Consider the following 23602-nt stretch of genomic DNA (forward strand, 5'->3'; position numbering starts at 1 on the left):
TTTGAAAAACACTAAAAAGTGCTAATGGTCGTCTGAGCTTTCAGTGAGTTGTATCACTGGTCACAGATCACCGTAACAAATACAATAATAAAGAAAAAGTTTGAAATATTGCAAGAAGCACCAAAATGGGATATAGAGACCCAGAGTGAACAAATGGTTTTGGAAAAATGGTATTGACAGACTTGTTCATGCAGGGTTGCCACAAACCTTCAATTTGTATTAAAAAATATAACATCTGTGAAGCACGATAAGGCTAAAACAATGTCCTCCTGTTCCCAGGAGGTCTCTGGGGATTTTTTACGCAGGAGTCAGATTTGTGGCTGGTTTCTGGATGGAATCTTGTGGAAGCAGGAGAGGAGGAGGGTCTGCAAGTGGGCATGGGGGGCAGTTGTGATGTGGTTTGGGGCAAAGGACTGGGGAGTGGCCACAGGCTCGCTTTGCTGGAGCCAGAGTCTTTGCAGGCAGAGCAGGCGGCGGTTAGGGCCGTTACCTTCTTCAGGCTCCATTAAACTATGCATCTTTCCCGGGGGTGGGCGGCAACAGGGCTCCAGGAGCACAGATTAATTGATCAGCCTGGCCAGCCCAGACGGGGCTACGTGGGTCCCTGGAATGCCCAACGGGAACCATGGCAGGGGGGCCATATCTGGTTTGGGAAATGCCTGTCACTCACCCGCAGGAAGTTTCAGGGGATCACAGAATGCCGTCTCTAGACTTCCCAGCCTTGGGTCTGTCCGGCCCTCCCAGCGTCGCCTTGAGCTCTTGGAGAGGCGAGCGAATGGGTGTGTGTCCTGACCGAAGGTCAGCGGGCATCGCAACAAACTTGTAACCCTACCCAGGTCAAAGTGACAGAACCTGAGCCGCTCGATGAGGCAGACCTTTCCCTTCGGGGTGACATCCGAGCCACGGGCTCACCACTAAGTAGTAGTAACCTAAGAAACCCCAGGGCCTCCCGGTCCAAGCTCCGGAGTGTTTACTTTCTCCTGGTGGCAGCCTGGGCCTTCGTTGACAGCCTGCCTCGGGTTCGGTCCTGGGAGCTGCTCTCTTCCTCCGGGTTAACCCCTTCCTCAGTGACTCACACTGTGTTCCTGGGTGGGGGGGAGGCATTAAGTGGGAGGGTTCATGGGTTGGGGTGTCCCCCTTACAAATACGCTTTGTCACCTACTTGTGTACCAAACGGAAGTTGAAAGGGAGGTGACGTCATTGCCTTAAAGCAGACCCCACTCTGCTCATTCGCCTCTCAGGGCTTGCCATTTTAAACCAGGAAAATAATTTTATTTGATCTATGGGACGCATTCCTCCTCCCCCCCCCCCCAACTCCTACCCCCCATGGTGATAAGAGGAGGTTTTCCCCCAGGATGGCGGGCATTCGCTACATCTGTCCTTAGGGGTGGCAGCTCTCCTGTCCCCATGTTCCAGAGCAGAAGGTCAGTGGGAGGGGCGGGGAGGCATCCCCGGGGGCGTTGGCAGCCATGCGGACTCCAAGGTCCCCATCTTGGCCGTGGGGATTTGCGCTCTGGAAGGGGACGGCGGCCCATCTCTCCCAGGGCAGCGTTTCTTATTTTCCTGTGAAAATTCACGCGGCAGGAACGGATCGTTTCTCACATCCTTCCTGACAGGTACAATTGTCGCCAGAAAGAGAATAAAGAGACAATGCAAAATAGCTCCTCTAAGTTGCCTTTAATTGGCTCTTAAAGTCATTTTCCCGAGATGGATTAATCGCAGCAAGACACAGTGTGCTAGCACAGCTCATAAAACCTGTTTCTCCCCCTGATCATCTTCCAAGGTGAGGGGATATTCTGGGCCGCTCTTGGTCCTAACCAAGGTCCTGTTATTAGATTTTGATAAGGGTCCGCTGAGGGGACACGGCCGCACAGGTTTTCCCACTCAGTGCCTAGTGGACAGGTGTGGCTCCTAAGCTCAGAGGTGGGTTTTCTTTCTGTCTTAAGGTGCATATTAAATTCTTTCTGCCTGTGGAAGAAGACAGACTCCCTAGCCACCATTCTGCCAACCCTGGCAGGGGGTTAGAGGTATTATGCAAAGTCTTATTCTGGGCTTGGCAGAGCTAACCATTAAAATTCTATTTCTTATTCAAAGAAGCGTCTATGCCGGTATTGATCTCAGCGCTGGCTTCCATTTTCCTGTTGAGGGAGCATCCCAAGTGTAACTGATCCCCCCCACCCCACCTTCCCCAAAGTTAGTGAATTTGAAGAAATCCATTGGACGTGGCAGGTCTTTCAATTTTTGTTTTAAAGCTCTGTTACTTGGGAGAGAAAACCATGAAGGCTCAGCTTCCATGAAGAATTTAAGGCTGAAATCAAATAAAAACTTGCACAAGTTAATCTTAAACACTTAATGGTATGCAAATTTGAGTTCCTATTCATGTAAATCACTGTAATGAGAATTGGTTTCAACCAGCCAGATCAGATTTTACAGTTTCTCTCTTCTTGTTTCTTTATTTTTCTGTAAGAGTGATGCGCAGGCATGCGAGCAGTTTCCCTGGGATTTCTGGGTGGAGGGAGCAGATTGCTGGGGTGTCGGGGGTCGGGGGAGGGTACAGAGAGAGGGGAGGGAAGCCAGAAGGGCAGAAGGAAGGCCAGCTGGGCTGGATGGTCTGTTCATGGCCTTGGCTTCCTCCACCAGCCTTCAGTTTAATCCTCTTTAGGTGCTCAACATAATGGCGAAGGGGGCTGGGGTTGGAATCAGAGTCACAGGGCTCTGGCTTCTTGCTGGCTGGCTGTTGGATGCTGTCCACCACTCCTTGCCACGTGGGCTTTTCCAGCTTGTTGACTTACTTTATCACCCCAGCACAGGGTACTTCTACAACTAGTCTGTTAGCCAAGGGGAATCATATAGTGCAATGTAATTGTGAGAGTGACATCTTATGACTTTTGCCATTTTTTTTTTTTATTGGCTAGAAGCAGGTCCTAGACCCCATCCACACTCAAAGGGAGGGGATTCCACAAAGATGTGAACACCAGGAGGTAAGAATTATTGGCAGGGGGTGCAGGGGACACCTTAGAGATTGTCTATCAGGTCATTTTTGGTGAACTCCATTACCAAAGGTCTTAAAAGGGTTAAATAATGTCATCTTTCTGGATATCCTTACAGGGGGTGGTCCTCCTTACCTTTCAAATATTCCTACCTGTTTCAGATGTTTAATATTTCTCTAAAATGAGCTGATTTTTTTTTTGTTGTTGTTGTTGCTATAAATTGGTAGAAGAGAGAAGTCTTAAATGTCAAATGCTTCTCTGAGGTTAGTCATGATTGAATTTAGTTACCCCAACTTGGTCACCACAGTTCATGGCAAATGTCAGAACATTAATTATTTGCATGGGAAGGGAGATCTGTTAGGAAAAAGCTAAGGTCCCCCTGGATAAAGGAGGGATAAAAACTAAGAAGGGAGATAAGGGGCTTTGTCATTTCCATGGATCTTGCATCCTTGAGTGATACAAATCTAAACGATTGCGCGCACAGATGGCTCAGCAAACGTATTGGTCAAAATGTCCCAGAAGGGGGAAATCCAGAGTCCCGTATGTTCACAAAATCCTGGGTATTCCAAAAACAGTTCCATCAGAAGTTGTTAATCTGAATTATGTACTGTTCAGTGGCTAATTGAACATAGGGGGAAAAAAAAGAAGTTGTTAATCAATTGTTTAACTGATAAAGAGAGCCTCCTATTGTGATGAACTTATGAGACCCTGACCTGGAAAGATGAGAAGAGGGAACAGGGAGAAGTCCCCTGAATCACAGAAGACTTCCTCCAACCCCTGGATGATATCTCAGATTTCAGTTGTCCCTTGTAAACTGTAAATTCTCCTGGTGAAGCATTCTATCATGCTTTGTTAGTCATTCACAGTCTAGTATGAATGAGGGAAGAGGGAAATTAATTTGCCATATCTTTCACTGCCTCTGGAGTGAGAGAAACCTCACATTTCCATGGAGAAGACATTAAAACATGAAAATGAACTTTATCTATGTCCCTTCTCTGCTTGAGAATTTCAGTGGGCTCCCATTCCACATTATGGAAAATAAAACAATTTTATTTGGCCTGAGTTAACTCAATAGCTTTATCACGAATGCTCTGTCACTTGTACATTAACCTTTTGTCACATAAAATACCCCAAACTCCCTTACATAGGTTTGCTTTTCACTGTAATTTTACTCCTAGAGTGCTTCTCTGTTGCCTACAGTCTGGATGCCTGCTGCGGTCCAGTGCCAGGATCATCCTGTAGGGGGAAGTTTCCCCAACTTCTCCAAGCAGAAGTTGCTTTCTTCTGAGCACTCGCATCCTGCAGCTGCCCTGGTCAGTTCACACCAGCAAAGGTTATATACAGGTTGATCTCTCCCACTATTTGAGGGCAGGAACTGTATTTTTTTTTTTTTTCCACCTTAATCTCTGTGATACCATCTGAGGGGATGACAAAAAAAATTTACCAATTTCTATTAAACATTTATTATATACCAGACACTGGCTACATATTATGAATGTATCACGCATTTGAGTGAAAATAATCCTTTGTGTTATTATCCCTGTTTTAGTGAAGGGGAGACTGAGGTATAGAGAATTTATAGCTTGTTAAAAGTCATGCAACTATAATTGGCAGAACCTAGATAGGAAACGAAGTTGTCTAATTCCAGAGATTTTGCTCTTAGCTATCAATGGTATTATGCATTCTACACAGTGTAGAGCTCTGATGAATACATATTTATGACATGAATGACTGAATGGATATGTCACAAGCTGGAGCATGGCCTTGTCCTCATAGCCCCTCCCCAGTGAAGCCATACCCCTGTCCAGTTTGGCATTTGGTTCCTGTAGTCCTGGCTTGCAGTCCTCGCCTTCATTGAAGCAGAAGGAAGCATCTGGACGGGTGGCCCTGATGGCTGATATCTCTATTTCTCCCCTGCCCCACTCTAGGCAGCCTGACCTTAGGAGCCCTTGGTTCCAGCTTGTTTGTGACCTGATACTTCAGCTTTGGAGCCCAGGAGCCATGAGCCTCTGGGCTGGCCCAGCTGCAAGGGCCTGATGTACATTCCACACCTGTCAGCACTCCAGGTCTGGCCACTGATGGGACAAGGCTGGACGGGAGGGTGCAGATTTTCTTGGCTCTTCCTGAAGAACTTTATCAGGTGTCCATAGCAACAAAGCCCCAAGTAGATGCTGAGCAGAGAGTTGGCCCTCTGCCTCATGGGGCCAAGGATACAGTGACCTTTGAGCTGCCACTTGTGACAAGGCTGGGAATACTGGCATGTAGCTAGCCTAAAGATGAGCTTTCCCCTTTCACTGGAGGCTACTGGAACTCAGTGTTTTCTGCCAACTACTATATGCCTGGCATTGTTTTGGGTGTTATAAACATAGAGGGCTCCCCTTGGCCCTTGAAAGACTTTGAAACTAATGGCAATGGTGTCCACATAAACTAATTATTGTAAAATATTATTATCAGGACTACATTAGACATACAGGTGCTTTGGAGAGATTGAAAAGGGAGTTCTTAATTCTGCCACCCAGCAGAGTGGTGTTAGGGTAAGCTGCCAAAAGAAGACACAGTTTAGGGTAAAAAAAAGTGAGTATAGCTCCTGCAGAGTGATGGGCACACGATAGTGTAAGCACAAACAGTGTCAGTGATATCAGATCGTATTATCAATAGCAACAGCAGTAGAACTCCTAGATCTAGAAGAATGGGTGAGTGATCTAAGGGACAGGTATCAGGAAAGGGCTTAAGAAGAGAAAATATTATTCCTAAGGAATCTATTTAGAAAAGGTATTTTAAAAAGCAGTTAAGTTTTCAATTTGGGAAATTGGGAAGACACCCAACTTTAGCTCAGGGTTATACTTTCGGTTGGATACAACTGTGCGCTTTGGGCATATTCTTTCTCCCCGCTTTTATAATTAGTAAATGCAGAAAAATGGACTACATGTTATTCAAGTGTCCTTCTAATAGCAGAATCTACAATCGTCACAATGTCTCAATCAAAATGTCTTGGAATCAATAAAATATTAGTAGACATACATGTCTAGTAATAGAGGAGGAAAAAGTGTATTTCATAGTCAAGAGAAAAAAACAATAGAGAATGACTCTGAGATATTGGAATGAACAGATTAGGACATTAAAACATCTATTTTAAAGGTGCTTGAGAACTTGAAAAAAATATGGTCACAATGAATAAACAGATAGGTAATATTAACAGAGACATGTAAAGTACAAAAAAGAATCCAATGGGTATTGTATAATTAAATATTAGAATGAAATTACCCAAAGTTAAAAAATAATGTTAGGGAAGTAAACTTGGAAAATTAATAAGAACTCTTCATTCTGAAGAACAGAGGGAAAAAAGCCTTGGAGAAAACCCAGTTGAGCCTAAGAAACCAGTGTTACCGTATCAAGTGATCTAACATATATTAGTTGTAGTCCAAGAAGAAGAGAGTAGAAAGAATGGGGAATAAACAACATTTGAAAATATTGGAAATGCTAAAAAGGTCTGAAATTTTGTGGAAGACAACAAACCTAACAGATCCAAAGAATGCATTGAACTCAAGAAAGATACATACAAAATAGGCCACATTTAGGTATTACATAGTAGATCTGCTAAAAGTCAAAGAAAGGGGAAAAAAGCAAAAACCTTGAAAGCAGACAAACATGACACAATATATACTGAGAACATTTATATGTGTGATCACCAGCTTCTCTGCAAAAAGAGTGGAGGCAAGAAGACAGTAGAAAATATCTCTTAAAAAACTGTCAACCCAGAATCCAGGAATTCTATATCCTTCAAAAACAATGGTAAAATGAATAATTTCCCAATAAATACATATTGAGGAAATTTGGTGTCAGAAGGTTACAATTTGAAAAATGCTGAAGAATTTTTTTTGTTGTTGTTGTTCAAGCTGAAGGAAAGTGATTCCTGATAGAATATCATGTCTACAGGAATAAATGACCAGCACTGGGAAAGGTAAATGAGTAAGTATAAAAGATTGTATATTTTTTCTTCTTATAATTTCTTTAATAGATATATGACTGTGTTAAGCAAAATTAATATTGTGTGGGGTTTATAACACACATAGATATACTATATATTACAGTGATATCAAAAATAGAGGAAGGCAAACGGAGTTACTCTGTTGTGTGGTTATAGTATCTTACAAGAGGTGGTTCTATGTAAACTCTAGACTGTGATAAGTCAAGGATACATGATGCAATCTTTGGGCAAGTACTAAGATATAGTGCATAGAGGTAGAGCTGAAAAGCCAATAGCAGACTTAAAATGGAAAAAAAAATGATTAAGCCTAGAGAAGGCAGAAGGGGAGGAAAGGAGGAACTAAAAGCAAATGAGACAAATAGAAAAATAATGGTAGATCTAAATAGAAAAAATACATGGCAGTTCTAAATCCAATCATATTAATAATTACATTAAATGTAAATAAATTGCACATGCCAGTTAAAAGGCAGAGATTGTCAGGCTGGATATGAATTCCAAGACCCCACTATATTCTTTGTATAAAAAATGACATTAATGTAAAATACAGATGGCTTGAAAGTAAAGGATGAAAAAAGATACACCATTCTTTATCAGGTAGACTACTTCTCTTCATTTTATTGAAGTCTTTTTCTGAGGCTTTGTCCTATTCTTTTGTTTGGAACATGTCTCTCTGCTTCCTCATTTTGCCTGGCTCTCTCTGTTTGTTTCTATGTATTAGGCAAAACAGCTGTCTATCTCAGTCTCGAAGGACTAGCCTTGCATAGGTGGCGAACTTCATTGTTCAACCTTGCCTTAGCTCCTGGTTGTCCACTGAACCTTTGAACCTGCTTGTCCTTTGAATCTAAGCAGCCTGACTTATTCTTGATAGGTCCCTCTGCCAAGGCCAGTGTTCCAAAGGCAGAAGTATGAGTTAGCACCTAGTTTCAGGTTGATTAGAAGCTAGACCCTCATGCAGCACCTTTTAAAGTATGCAAATATAGGGGCGCCTGGGTGGCTCAGTGGGTTAAAGCCTCTGCTTTCAGCACAGGTCATGATCCCAGGGTCCTGGGATTTTGCCCTGCATCAGGCTCTCTGCTCAGCAGGGAGCCTGCTTCTTCCTCTCTCTCTGCCTGTCTCTCAGCCTACTTGTGATCTCTGTCAAATAAATAAATCAAATCTTTAAAAAAAATAAATTATGCAAATATATATATCTAATCCCATGGGATTGCAGTTATAAACCCTGCCAGCCTCCAGACCTGAAGAACTGATGGTAGTCCCTGAGTAATAGTTGCAAAGATCAGGGCTCCAGATGGGTGTCTAAGCTTTTTCCTGGGGGTGGGGAGGAGTTACCAGCAAGTTGTAGACAGGTCAGGGGAGAGTGTAAGGAGGGTGTTTCCTGAGAGCTCTTCTGTAATTTCTAGATTTGTGGCCAACCTGACTCCTGTCCTTCAGTCTGGGGATGCAGTAAATAGGGCTTTTTCACAGAAAGACTGAAGATGTGCTTCAGTTGACTGTCTGTGCTGTGCTTTGACCATGGCAGCCTGCCAAGAATTGTCCTTCCTTTTGTTACAAGTCCCATGGAGTCCAAGAATGCCAGCCTCCCTGGCAACGAGGGCCAGAAAATCAAGGGGGTATTTCCTGTGTGGACTTTGAGTGCCTTCTAGCTTTAGCGGCAGAGTGGGAGGGCATGGTGGGCCGGGCATGCCCCCTGGCTTCAGGGAGGCAGCGAGAAAAGACTGTGTCTGTACGTGCCCACCAGCTCCAGCAAGGCAGGGGGAGAACGCCGTTGGCTGTTCAGACCCTCCGGCCCCAGCAAGGCAGCAGGAATGTGTGGTTCAATTGCACATACCTACCCATTTCAGCAAAGTGGTGGGCGCGCACCATGTCCATACCTGCCTAGCAGGGTAAAGAGAGAATGCAGAGAGGGTCCTTGCTGGGGTGTCTATCTCTGCAGACGGTCCCAGTTGTCCCCTGCCCTCTGGAAGATGCCTTGATATTAGCAAATGAGGGTCTGTCTCAGATATTTTAGGTGCTTTCCAAATTACTGTTTTGGCACTGGGTTCCGAGGGAGAGTGAGACCACATGTGAATCCTTTAAAAGGAGGATCTCAGGTCCCTATGGCCCTTTGGGTCCTTTGAACCCCAGTCCTGTTGGTTTTGTAAGCCAGACGTTTTGGGGGCTTGTCTCTCCAAGGAAGGTCACCAAGATTGGGTTGCCTGGTGGGGTGCACAAACCCTTTGCTCCTCCAGGAGAGAGTGCCAACTTGTGAGATCCTCCCTATGGTGTCACTGCACTGCGGGGTGGGGGTTTGGTAAGACCACATCTTCTTCTCCAACGCATCTCGATGTGATCCTTTTATCCTTTGTTGTGGTGGAACAGTTCAGTGGGTTTCTAGTTCTTTATCCGAGGGAACTCTCCTACGTGTAGCAGCAGACCCGGTGTGTCTATGGGAGGAGGTAAGCTCAGGATCTTCCTGTGACTGACCCAAGGACAGTCTTGATTTTAGTGTTGCCTGAAGATGCTCTCCCTGCCCAACTCTCTTGTGTCTCATCACCAAGTCTGGTGGTAGCAGGGATGGCTATGCTGCTTCAGACTGCTTGCATTTTTTTTTAAAGATTTTATTTATTTATTTGAGAGAGAGTGAGAGAGAGAGAGCATGAGCAGGGGCAGAGGCAGAGGGAGAGGGAGAAGCAGACTCCCACTGAGCAGGGAGCAGGACATGGGGCTCAATCCCAGGACCCTGGGATCATGACCTGAGCCAAAGTCAGATACTTAACCAACTGAGCCGCTCAGGTGTCTCCAGACCCTTCATCTTTAAAGTGCCAAGTTAACCCTTATTCCAAGGGCAAAGCAGCCGGGGTGGCGTGGCCACATCTCCCGCAGGTTTGGCTCACATGGGCCCCCATCCATGGCTTATGGTGCCGTGGACTCCTTGTCCCTTCAGCCAGGACGAGGCTGCTCTTTGCTTTGTCTAGTGTCTCAGCTCGGGCAGCCGGGCAGCAGTCGCGCAGGTGGCTCAAGTTTAGGGGAAGTTCATTTCAGAGTCACTTTGGATGTATGAGAACTCACCACCCCTTCACTGGGCTGAAATATGGCTGTCAAGTCCCTTGCTCTAGCCAGCACCCTTTAATTTGCAGGGGGCCAGGACAGCACTGCTCAGTAATTTCCCATCCATTCCCCACCTTACATTCATCACTTCCATGTGTAATTGCTCATTTCATCCTCCTACCAGGTGTTGGAGGTAGGCATTACTGAATCCCTAACAACAGTGATACTAATCAGAAGAACGTCCATAACAACGGCGTCTATCGCGTGTGCCTGGGTGAGTCACAGTGCTGAGAACCTTGTGTTACTCCACTCAGTTCTGGTCACCCTGGAAGGTGACATTCTCACTGCGCCATTTAACAGAGGACAAACCTGAGGCACAGAGAGTTTAGGTAACTTCCCTGAAGTCATGTAGCTCAGAAGTAAGGGGACAGAAGTTTGATCTCAGGTGGTCTGTGTTGAAAGTGGAAAGAGGCTTGTCAGAAGGGCTGGTCTCAGGTACAGTGGGAGAGGAAGTCTCTGTTGTCATCCTTCCTCTTCTGCTGGAGTCACCTGCCTTCCTGAGGATCTAAGTCACTGCGTCACTTGCAGGCCTGCTAAAAGTTGTGGAGGCTGCTCTCCTATCCTCACTGCAGGACCTGCACTCACTCCTGTCCCCTGCTCTCTCCTCTGTTTCCAGGGAAAAGTCTGCATTTCTCCCTAGTGAATGTAAATCCACTGAAAATCCTTCCAGGGCTTTTGTACCTTCAGCCTCTCCTCTTCTTGGAGAGCACACACACGGGCGCTGATAGATCCTGGAGTAAATCCCTGGGCAACTTCCTTATGTAACGAAACCCTAGTTTTCTCATCTGGAAATAGAAATGATGCTGCAGAGGGTTAGTACAGATTAAATTTGGATAATGTACCCCAAACAGCAGCTCCTGTCCCCAGATTTCCTTTCCTTCTACTCTGCTCCCCTCTTCCCTTAGGAATTTCATACATTCAGAGAAGTGAAGGAAATCTTTGGAGAGACCGGGGGATAGGCTACCAACTCTGATATCGCGCTATCAAGGCAGGCTTCTTCTGATTGGCAGAAGGCTATGGTGCATGTGTGTATCTGTGTGTGCGTGGGCTAGTGTGTATGCAGACGTGTGTGCTGGAGATGGGGCAGGAGAAAAAAAAAATCAGGGAAACCAGAGCAGAAAATGCGAAGCTCCAGGACAGTAACAGTACATGTAAGTCACCGTTATAGATGGACTGGGCACATGCGTGTACTCGGGAAAATCGTTATACTAATCAGCTTAAAATGCATCTGAGGGGAGGGGAGGTAGCTATTGTTTGAGTGAGATTTGGTTTCACTATCAGATTAGGGAGAAGATTACCTGAACTAAGTATTAGCAAGCATGGAGAAACGTGGTCCTTTCAATACTTTGAGCTATTATCCGCCATCCCTCCAGACTTTGGTCGTGTCCGGGTGCCATGTGTACTACTCAACATTGACTCGTTTTTAAACTTTAAACTTCATCACGAGCATTAATACCTGAGAAAACATAGTTTTATTATGATAATTAGGGTTTTTTTTGGTAATATAGGTTGAAATATAAACTACAGAATTGCCTTTTGAAATTTAAACTGGCACCAAAATCATCCCATGTGCCCCTGGGGAGAGTGGCACACATTGCAGAAAGCCTGTGACCTGGGGCCAGTGAGTCCCTATTTTTCTCTTCATCTCAGCAACGTTGCTGAATGTACGGTCTGTCTAAGATATCCCAGCCCCAGAATTCCCCTCTGCAACCTTTAAACCAAATGTTCTTTCAGTTCCTGCAGGGCACCCCCAGGGTTGTGGAATAGCCCTGTGGGGCAGTCCTACAAGCCCAGGGCTGTTCTGTACCTGTCCCAGATGGGACTCCCTGAAGCTCTGCCCTTTGCTTCTGGTTCTCCCTTTTGGAATACATTCCTCCTCCACATCCTTGCCAGCCTTGGGGACAGCTGTCACATGCTTCTAGGAGGCTGAGCAGCAATGAGCAGGATAGGCTCTCATCTGTTGCGCTTATGATGTATCTGTTGGTGATATTTGTAAAAATAATACCAGGCTCTCATTGATGGACACATCTCTGTGCAAGACACCTTGTTGAACCCTGCACAGGGGGGGACCTCTGATCAGCCTCCCTATCATCCCTGCTATGGATGGGATGTTTGTCCCCACTTTGAGGACAATGACGTTAGATCGAAAAGAGGCTTTAGGATACGGGCCATGCTGAAAACTCGTATTGGTCTTACCTCTGTCTAAACCCTCAAGCTGTTCCTCTATTAACACTGTTTAGCCAAGTCTCCATACCTTATTTTTGCACGGTTGGTGTTGGGGATCCTGGGGAAGGAGCTTCCACTTGGCTCTGTTGTGTTTCATTCTGTAGGATCTGCTCCAACACGCAGGACTGGCTGAAGTCTTTTTGAATCCCAGCTGTGTCATATGACATATATCTATCTTTCTCAACTGAGTGTCATCAGAAAATTTGATGAGCATGCAGCCTTTATTTTCATCCTAGTCATTGATAAAAATGTTGACTAGGAAAGAGCCAGGGGACTAGATTCTCTGGGTGATGTTACACACCAGTGTCAATTTATTACTACTCTTTGTGTACTAGCATTATAGTAGCTATTAAGTCATCCTAATTGTCCAGGCCTGCACTCATTCCTCCATCTTATCCATGAGATTCTAGGAGAATCTTGGGTCTGGGATTATGGGGATAAGAGGAAAGGAGTGCGGTAGAGTTAACTTTGCCCAAAGAAAGGTCTGGCTCAGTCCTTGGAATGTCCAAGCTCGATGAGAGTGTTTTAGTTTGCCTGGAGGCCTTGGGCCATGGTAGATAGTCTTTACCAACAATATGATTTAGGGGGGACCTCAGGCCAAATGGTAGCTTGAGCTCTGGGGGAGCTAAAGTCAGCCATGTCTACATGACCAATCCCCAGTAAAAATCCTGGACAGCAAGGCTTGAGTGAGCTTCCCTGGTTCGCAATGTAGTTGCTGGGGCAAGTAGGCAGCATCTGCATGATTCCTCCGGGGGATGGACAACCGGAAGCTCATGCCTGGTGGCTCTTGAAACCAGCCCTATATGCCTCTTCCCTTTGCTGATTTTAATCTGCATCCTTCCATGATAAACAATAACTGAGTATAATGGCTTTTCTGAGTTCTGTAAGTCCTTCTAGGGAATCGTTGAATCTGAGGGTGGTCTTGGGAACCCCTGAATTGCAACAGGAATCTCTGGACCATATTAAATGTGTTTTTCTTTGAAGCCAGAGGACTGAGTCTAGCTAAGCTTCTGCCTGGGTCTGCCTGTGGCTTCCCTAAATGCCTCCTTTGTAGCATACAAAGAGAAGCAAGTAGGAGGACCTTTTTCTGGGTCTGCCCCAGGGCCTTACCTTCCGCTGTTGGCTGCCCCAAGTGGTTTAACGCATGCTCATTTCAACTTACTGTGGGTGAGACATTATACTATCCAAATTTGGGTTTTGGTTCCTGTCTTAGAAAATTCCTTGCTAAAATTCAAATACTAATGGGAAAGCACACACTAAGCTGCAGTCACCCACTCATATTCAGATTACGATAATCAGTCCACAAATAGAACCAGACTCTCATTAAGATGGATTCCAGAAATGGGAGGTTTGGATGCAGGCACTGCGGGGGCTTTCCCATTCAGTTTGTGAGTGAAGAAGCTTCCGCTTGTTGGGAGGGTGGTGGAAGTAGTGTTGTTCACGTCTCCACAGGGCAATGTTGAGGTGTGAGTGTTGGGGAAACCAAAGGAGGAGTGTGTTGAAGCAGACTGATGGAAAGCTGAAAAAAGTTAGAGGCGAGCCCTAATTTTGTTAGAAAATCAGAGGTCACAAACCAGAACTTCATTCCTAGTCTGGCATCTGTTGTGTCTCCTTGTGGGCAAATGGGCGATGATTGTCTAGAGCGTGGAGCTTTGTTGGGGTGATGGGGAAGTGGATCCAAGCTGGACACGTGGCACAGGTGTGTCTGCAGAGAAAGAGGGACTATACTCCTTGACTTATTTCTCAGGGGTCTTATTGAAAACAAGGTTCATGGTGCTGCAGGGGAAAGGTGTCATTAAGTGGAAGAGGGTGATTCCTTTCTGTATAGGGTTTTTACCTTGCTCTGTGCTACACAATTCTGGGGAGATGAACCAAGAAGTGCTTTCAAATGGGGACAATTTTACTTGAGTGATAACAGAAGGGATTATGACCACAATCTCTTTATTTTTGTCATCAGAGGTCATTTTGGTGAATTCTCACTATGAGGGTAGTTTTTATTTAAACTGTTCTTTAGATTTATGTTGGGAGGTTTTATTCCCCTCACCTCTCCCTTTTCGTTCTTCTGCAGTCAAGGAGCATGGAGAATTTTGCCCTTAAGATAATCACTAGGGGGTGCCTGCGTGGCTCAGTGGGTTAAAGCCTCTGCCTTCAGCTCAGGTCATGATCTCAGGGTCGTGGGATCGAGTCCTGCTTCCACTCAGCAGGGAGCCTGCTTCCTCCCTCTCTCTCTGCCTACTTGTGATCTCTGTCTGTCAAATAAATACATAAAATCTTAAAAAAAAAAAAAAAAGAGATAATCACTAGGGACCTATGAGGTGCTTAGATCCTGTGCCCTGAAAAGCTCTACCCCTCACAGAAAAGGGAAATCCTCAGAAGTCTTTATTCCTTCCCTCCTGTCATTGCAAGGAGTAGGAAGTGCAAGGAGATAAGAGGGGCTCAACCAGAACCCCCTCCCCAAGTAAACATGAGACGTTATAATCAGTTCCTGGCCTGACAAGTCTTCACATTTAAAGCCATTAAGAGTGGAAGTTTCTGGAAGGCAGGGACCACATGAACTTGTCCTTGAATCTGAGGGTTCAGCCAGGCCTGGCATTGAGGAGGGAATGACTAAATTGCTGCCTGACTCCTAACTCAGGACCTTGGGACACGGAGGGCAAGGGGGATCAAGAAATGCAAATTCTCGTTCCTCTGTCACCCCAACGTGCTCGGGCAGCTGCCAACTGGATGCCTGGACGGCTCACGAGCATTCCCCCAAACGCTGCACCGGGGTATTGGCCACGAGCCAAGTCCCTTCTGTGTAGCCATGCTCCTGGGCGGTCATGAACCTCAGTGAGCTCACTCTCCAATTTCACACACTGAAGTTGTGCTGGGAGTCTGCTGGGCCCCCGCTGTGGGATTAAAAATGGTCAGACATCACACACACACGGGCTGCTCCTGGCGATGGAATCAATTTAGTTCAAACAGGGGCCTCCCAGACTTTAGTACCCCGGAAATTTTGTTCATCAGCTGTGCATCCTCTGGGGGATCTTGTGAAAATGCAGATTCTGATCCCGGAGCTCTTTTGGGGGCTGAGGGTTGGTTAGCCACCAAGCTCCCCGGGGGATGCCCCCCACCACGCTCACCTAGCACCTAGGTGCTGACATGAAGAAGAGGATTAGGTGACCAGTTAGCCAGTCAAACTCTTCTGACACGGGCAAGGGGAAGGCCCAGAAAGAGGTCATGGATCCTGCCCTGGTCTCCAGGAGACTCAGCCCAGGCCACCTCGCGGAGCTCCATTACCTGGATCACGTGCTTGCAGCAGCAAGAGGCCAGGTGGTGTCACGGTGAGTGCCCAGCTTCGGGGGCCAGCTTGCCTCTCTGCGAGCTGTTCCCCCCCACCTCGCTTTGGTCATTTGTGACACGAAGATGCGGCGCTCACAGTACGGCCCCCCAGGGCGCCGGTGAGATTTAGCAGGTTGCGCAAGGGACCCTGCTGGGAGAAGATGTCCTGTGCTTATTTGCCTCTGGGCCAGCGTTGCAGTTCCTGAGCCTGGGACCTCAGGGGGCCCTGGGCTTCAGTGCCCTGCCCGCACGGTTGTGCAAGCACTCTTGGGTCTCCTGTTACCCGGGAGCCGGCAACAGACCAAAATAAAGGGAGGGGACGAGCGGGGAGGGCCGGGCGAGCCTCTGCAGGGAGTCTGACCAGGTCAGCTGGGAATGCCTGTCAGCCGTCCAGGGTGGCTCCTGCGTGGGCCTGGAGGTGGGTGAGTGACTCACGCTAGTGCCCTCTCCACCCCCGCGCCCAAATGCTCAGCCCTCCCCAGCCCGGGGCTCACCTAATCCCCACAGTGGGAGTCGGGGGCCTTTGCACCCGAGCCGAGGTCTAGGGTTGCACCACGGTGACTTCACACGCAGCACCATGTGCAGCTGAGCGACCGTGCAGCCGTCTCCCGCGAGGTGGGCAGCGAGGTCAGCCTGGCAGCCGCTGCCTCCCTCTAGCTCCGATCTGGCCACAGGCAGCCGCTGCCCCGGGACCCAGCGAGGGGATGGCCGACCAGGAAGCCAGCGGGCTTCAGGTCCTGTTGCGCACGCTTCAGGTAGGAGGAAGTGGAGGGGGGTGCGGCCCGGCAGGCTGGGGCTCTGCTGGCCAGCCTGCCTCGGGGCTGTGCTCCCGCCGTCCCCTCTGGCACCGGTGGCCAGTTTGCTAACCAGGGACAGCGGAGCCCGGGAGCCAGCAGCAGCTCTCACCTTGAGGCTGACCTAAGTGATGCTGTGATCTTTAAATATTAACAACGACTGTGTCAATGAGCGTGTCTGCTTAAATTATTGAACCTGGTGGGATGAGAGGCTTGGGCTGAAGGACCTGGGTTTGCTAGAGGTGGGAAAGATGGAGAAAATGTCTGTATGACAAATGAAGACCTGGCAGGAGCCCTGCCAGCAACGCCTAGAAAAGCCTGGAACAAAAGGGGAGCAGGGGAGAGGACTCCTGTGGGCTTCTCCTGCTCCATGGTTATTGCAGGGGCCCCCGAGCGGGGTCTGCAGCAGGACCGCCTAGGATGCATGCGAAGCCCGCGTCTTCCCCGGTGGGATGTGGCCAGAAGGGACCGGAATCACCAGGGACGGGGCCTGGGAATCTGGCTCCTTCTGGGGGATTCTGTTCATTCCTGATTTGAAGAATTCTTGTCCTAGAATAGTAGTCTGCAAACTTGTCTGTGTGCTAGAACCACCTGCAGGGTGTTAAAAAAATGGGGGCGTCTGGTACCCACTTGGCCAAATTTGGATTTGATTAGTCTGGGGAGCGACCTGAGCCCCGGAAGCTTGAAAACTCCCTCAGGGGACTCCACACGCAGCTAAGGCCCAGAACCTTCGCTTTAAGGCTCGGGTAGATGCTCGCACTTAACCCGGGGCAGGGGATGCCCCACGGGGGCTGAAGAGGTCTTTTGCTACAGCATTCTAGACCTGAAGTCCATGGACGGACCTCATAAGGGGGGCAGGCTTTAGGGGCCCTGGGACCCCATTCCCTGATTCAGAAGGTAAATGTTTTGTACTGACGTTCCTCTTACCCTTCTATGAAAAGCTGTCTTAGTTTTCCTCTGATCCTTAAGGAAATCTGTATCCTAAAAAAGTACCAATACGGAGCACCTTGGTGGCTCAGTGGGTTAAGCCGCTGCCTTCGGCTCAGGTCATGATCTCAGGGTCCTGGGATCGAGCCCCGCATCGGGCTCTCTGCTCAGTGGGGAGCCTGCTTCCCTGCTTTCTCTGCCTGCCTCTCTGCCTACTTGTGATCTGTCTCTCTGTGTCAAATAAATAAATAAAATCTTTAAAAAAAATTAAGTACCAATAAATTCTGCTTTCCAGAAGACAAAGAAACCGAGTCTGGGAAGTAAAACAGCTTCCCCAAAGGTCATGAAACTACCTAATAGAGAAACTGGGACGCCCACCAAAGAACTCCCATATCCGGTAGACTTGGTGTCTCTTGACCCCTTCTCTCTGATGTATAAAAGGCAAAAATGCGTTTTAGAAGGGTTGGGGGTGGGAGTGGACCTCAAAATAAATTTGCATTTGGGCAGGTTCAATCTCCTGTATTCCCACCAGTGGGGATTTGTAATTGATATTTAGAATGATCGCTCCAGGGCAACGCAAGATTCTCAATCATCAAAGAAAGATTTAATTATGTTCAATATACCCTACTTATTTCCCAATTAACCAGAACATTAAAATAACCGGAACATGCTTCCCCTGTGCGCCTCACTGATCAGAATCTAGCGGTTGAATTGGTTTGGCTTCCTGGCCCAGCCCTCTCCAAGTGCCTCCACCAGCCCTGTTCCCATCTTGCCAGCGAATGTCAGAGGTCTGACATACTTTAAAAAAAGAGAACAGTGGGACGCCTGGGTGGCTCAGTTGGTTAAGCAGCTGCCTTCAGCTCAGGTCATGATCCCGGCGTCCTAGGATCGAGTCCCACATCGGGCTCCTTGCTCAGCAGGGAGCCTGCTTCTCCCTCTGCCTCTGCCTGCCATTCTGTCTGCCTGTGCTTGCTCTCTCCCCTTCTCTCTCTCTGATAAATAAATAAAATCTTTAAAAAAAAAAAAAAAGAGAGAGAACAGGGATACTCTGTGGAATGACATTTCGCTATGGAGACGCTGGGTTCCTGAGAAATGTTTTGCCAAAATTCTTTCCACGGGGGAATCCCAAAGCTCTTACTAACTCAAGGCCGTCCCTCCTTCCTTGTGCACAAAGGTGATAGAAGGCTTTGTATTGCTTCTCAGACCTCTGAGGAAGACGGTGGTTACACGTGAGCAGAATGTGAATGGTGAGTTCCTTGTGTCTTTCGGGAGCACCCCAGAACATTGCCAAGGGAAAGGAGAGAGAGAGAGAGAAGGCGAGCAGACAGACAAAGCAAGCACAAGGCTGACAGACGTCCCCATGGTAGGAAAGTAGAAGTCCTCACCCAAGAATATCACCCCTTCTGCCTCTTTGGGACACAAGAACAAAATAAAAGGGGTCATGAAGAAATCATCCATTTCCGCAGCTTCCCTTTCATTGCGCAAACAGGAAAGGGGGAAATGATTTTTCCCACCTCAGTTGAAATGCAGGTTACCTCTGTCCTGAAAGTATGAGAACCAGATTTTCACCCAGACGTTTTCCAAGTCCCCGACTCACAGCTTGGGTTTGAGGCAGAAAGTCAGATTGCGTCTCGGGGGCCTGAGTGAGGGAGAGGCAGCCCCCAGAGCAGGTGTGAGAGACAGAGGACGGGATCCTGTCCCCATTTCTGGCACTTCCCAGCTGTATGTCCTTCGGCAAGTCCCTTCGTTTCTGTGTCTGTAAAAGGGGGACAATAATTACGTTCCTCAGGGCCTTGTGCGAGGATGAAGAAAATCCATTTGACAAGGGTTTATAAACCATCAGTGGGGAACGACTGTTGAACAGTCGACTGTTCGAACGACTGTACTTTTTATGATTTCCCTGCTCGAGCGCCCACTGGAGAAGCTGGGAACGCTTGCCTCCCCTGTTCTTCAACTTGCCCTGCTCTGCTTCCTGGGTGAACTCCGACATACTCGGAAAAAAAAGGAAGGTGTCTCAGTCTGTCCTGCTCTCGTCTCTCCGCGGGGTTTGAGCTAATGGGGAAGATGGGGAGCTGCCAGGGTAGCAGGAAGTGGGCTCCACGCCAGCTCCGATGCCGCGAGTCCTCACCCGCCCGCATCCCACAGTGTGCCAATTAACTCCCTTATCAACACATGAAAAATGTATAATTCCTCGGTCAGCTTTGGCGCGCTCTTGAGCCGCGAAGGGGGACACAGTTTTCTGTTTGCATTTGTACTTTATTACTTTATGTTCTAGCTGCTCACTCTGAAACCAAAGTCTGCGTCTTTGCCAAAATGTGCGTCGTGAACTCCTTTTTTCTCGACCTGGGCTCCAGGAACTTTATCTATTATGGATTGAGAGTCAGACTGTAGGATGTGAAGCTTCCTGCCTCGATTTAGCGTTCAGCTTAGGTAGTAGAAAACCCAGATAGGACAACAACTTTTCTCTCTCCCTTGGACTTCTTCCTCCAAGGATTTGCAAGATAGTAACAGGTGATTTCAGCCCCTGGGCTGAGAAGAGGGGATGAGTGAAAAAAACGGTGATTGATATGTTTCATTCACAGTGCTTAGGGGTTTTGTTTCTAAAAGATCTGCTTGAAAATTTCCTTTCTAGAATTCTCCATGGAGGATGTGGGAATATCCATGTATTGGACATCCATAGGGCCAGGTGGAGTGGAAACTGAGACTTCCCCCTGCACATAAACAAAAAGGTTTGGACAAATCAAGAGGACTTTAGGTAGAAAGCACCGTGTAGACCTTTAGAGATCACAGAAATGCTCTCTTGGGGAGTCTGAGATGGAGGGATTTGCAGAGCCCTATTTCAGCCTCAACACAAACGGGAACAGAAACTGAAGTCTGTTTTAATTTCAAGCATCAGTAGAAGCAAAGAAAAAGAAAATCCCCTAAGGACAAGTGCCAAATGAGAAAGGGACAGAATTGGCAAGAGTTAGCCTCTGTCAGTGTCTGAGGAGTGAGTTGGTGCCAGTCAAACTGGAGAATGAAGGGAATGGAGGCGCGGAGGCGGATGTTGAGCTTGGAGTGGGGAGAAGCCTTTATTTGGTGCTTTGTTTTTCCAGGACCTGTTGCTGTCACTGTTCCTTAAGTTCTTCGGAATTAGAGATTGGAACAAAACGAACATCTATTAAGGGTCCTCTCTATGCCAAGTTTTTCGCTCGTGACTTCACACCTCTCTCTGCCACCTGTGAGGGAGGTGTGGTTTTTCTCTCTTATAGACGAGACCACTGACTCCCAAGGGTTCATGAGAGAAACCTAGAAGATCCCTAGAGGAAGGATAGGAAGTGGATCTTGTCAATCCGAAGTCCTTCCAGTGGTCTGTGGTTCTTACATGACCTAGGGAATGCCCACTCATTCTTTATTTTGAGGGCACGACCTTGGCCTGATAGAACCTGAAGGTTGAGGGGATGTGGGTTCTGAATGAAACAGAGAAGCTTATTTAGAACTAAAACCTTCCATATCTTATTTGTTATGTGGATAAATAACTCTTGATAAGGGAAGGTAACACTTTTGATTTGGGTCAATTAGATATTTTCAATATCCATCCCTCTGTCCATCTCTCGACCCATCTATCCATCCATCCTTCTATATGTCCATCCATCCATCCATCCATCCATCCATCCATCCATCCATCCATCCATAGCTTCTATTTGCTCAAAGAGATCAGAGGAGACTATTTGGTAGGATGATGTATTGAGAAGGTCTTTACCTCTTGGCTCAGTCATTCAAAACTTTTGTGCCCCAGGACAAACTACTAAACTATTCTTTACTGAAAAAAATTTTTTTAAATCTGTGAAACAAGAATTATAGTACTGACCCATGGGCTTATTATAGGTTTAGATAAAAATGCATGTAAAATATGAGCATGCACCCAATAGCTAATAATTACTGTAATTAAGCACAGTCCCTGCTCTCATGAAAACGTAGCTTTCACATGAAAAGGTAAGGAATGAAAAGGTTTGTAGAGCAAGTCTGCATGTGACGAAGGCAATGGTAAATGTAAATATCAAAAGCAAATTCTACGGAAGTTCGGAGAAGAAACTGCTCCTGGTTGGAGGTTCAGAGAAGGCCTCAGAAAATGGGTCAGATTTCAGCAGGGAAAGGGGTGGTTCCCACATTAGGGAGAGTGCGCAGTGATCTTCCTCATGTCAGGAGAGTGTGGAGAGGTTTCAGGAATTGCCATGGCACTAAATTTGAGTAAAACTGGAAGTTTATGAAAGGGAAGAAAGGAAATAGAAATGGAAGTTTGCCTAAATGTTGGAAAATCTTGAGTGCAAGCTTCAGATCTAACCAGGTCCTTGGGAATGGCTTCCTGTCTCTAAATCCAGGTGGTGGGGGCCGTAGGCGAGTCAGCCAAGACAAGAGTTCTAAAGAAATTTGGACAGGGGGGTCTTTTGACATGATCGCATCCGTTTTTTTCTTGTCAGGTAATGTGACATGTTCCCCATAACCACCCCATCTCTGACCTGCCTTCTGTTCCTCATCTTATTTCTACCCCTGCCCCAGCCTCCAGCCCTAACCTGCAGACCTTTCCTTTTTCTTTTTTCAACCCTACACTTCACCCCAAACTGAGCCTCTCCCCATTCCTAATCCCACCTCAGGGGGAAAGCCTGGGATGAACGGAGGCTCAGGGTTTGGGGGAGGAACACTGTTTTAAACATTTTCTCTTTTTCTTCCCTTTTTTTTATTTGGAAGAAACAAATTATTTGAGAAGCAGCATTCAAATGTTCTTGTGTCAAAGTGGCTCTGATAACATGGTATACTCAAAGACCAGCGTTGAGTTGAAAAGTCCTATCCTCTATGAAAATACTGATTCAAAGGGGCACCTGCACCCAGATGTTCGTAGCAGCCTTATCAACAATAGTCAAATTATGGAAAGAGCCCCAAAGTCCATCAACTGATGAATGGATAGAGAAGATGTGGTGTATATAACTGCAGTGGAGTATTACGCAGCCATCAAAAGAATGAAACGTTGCCATTCGCAAGGACATGGATGGAACTGTAGTGTATTATACCAAGTGAAAGAAGTCAGTCAGAGAAACACAAATACCATATGATTTCACTCATATGTGGAATTTAAGTAACAAAACAGATGAACATGGGGGGGGGAAGAAAAGAAAGGAAGGCAAACCATAAGAGACTCTTAACCTTAGAGAACCAACTGAGAGTTGATGGAGGGAGGCAGGTGGTGGGCAGGCTAGATGGGTGATGGGGACGAAGGAGAGCACTCGGCGTAATGAACACTGAATGTTGATCACTAAATTCTACTCCTGAAACCAATATTCCACGATATGTTAACTAACTAGAATTTAAATAAAAACTCGAAACTAACAAACAAAACAAGTGGGGTAGTTTAAAATAAGGTCACACAGAAATGTTTCTGATAAAAAAAAAAATTCGCGTTACTGGTAACATGTTGAAGCAAATGGCCAACTTAGAGACCCGTACCCACAGTAGGAATCTGTAACCTGGCAACATTTACTCCACAATTTACTGTTACTAAAACTGGAGCCGCTTTTTAAAAAAAATTGTGGTAAAGTATTTGTTGTGTGAAATTCACCATTTTAATAATTCCTAAGTGTAGAGATCAGTGGCGTTAAACAATTTCACACTGTCGAGTGACCGTCACCACCATCCATCGCCAGAACTTTTTCAAGTCCCCACACAGAAACTTGGTGCCCATTAAACACTGATTTCCCTCTCCCCTTCCCCCAGCCCTTGGCCATCAGCCTTCTACTTTCTGTCTCTGAATTCGACTGTTCCAGGTTCTTCATTTGAATGGAAATTGCACAGTACTTGTCCTTTGAGTCTGGCTTACTTCACCTAGCGTGATGTTTCCACATGGACGCATTCTTACAAAAGCTGAACGGTCTCAGTCTAAGCCCTGGGAACTGGGCTTAGTATGGAACCCAGGAGGGGAATCTGGTCTGTGTTACCAATTACTGAGTCTGTGAGAGTGGCACGGGCAGCTCTGAGTACAGCTGGGGGTGGGGGGCGTCTCTTCATCTTTCAGAAATGGGCACAGAGAAATGCATCTTCTCGGGGGTCACCTCCAGATCCTTTTTGCTAAACCTGAAATGAAGGAAGTTGAGGGTCTGTGGGATCTGTTCTTTTCCACAGAGCGAATATTACTTCAAAGTGATAGATCTCCAAACCAGGCTGTCATGGGTGTGTAGGATGAGGCAGAGATTAATAATAGAAGAGCTTCTGGGAACGAAACAATAAGTGGAACGAAG

The 23602-nt window shown here is 46.8% G+C and overlaps 1 protein-coding gene across 2 annotated transcripts in view; it reads left to right on the plus strand.

The window, feature by feature from the left end:
- Positions 1-16115: 16115 nt before the first annotated feature.
- AGBL1 (AGBL carboxypeptidase 1) overlaps positions 16116-23602 on the plus strand; it is a 717958-nt gene continuing 710471 nt past the window's right edge. For both annotated transcript variants that reach the window (XM_082736037.1, XM_082736038.1), the window contains exon 1: positions 16116-16367. In XM_082736037.1, coding sequence (XP_082592163.1) covers positions 16317-16367 — 51 coding nt within the window. In that variant the 5' untranslated portion in view covers positions 16116-16316. The remainder of the gene's footprint in view (positions 16368-23602) is intronic.

This window comes from Mustela nivalis (genome assembly GCF_964662115.1).
Source record: "Mustela nivalis genome assembly, chromosome: 6".
NCBI classification, from domain to species: Eukaryota; Metazoa; Chordata; class Mammalia; order Carnivora; family Mustelidae; genus Mustela; species Mustela nivalis.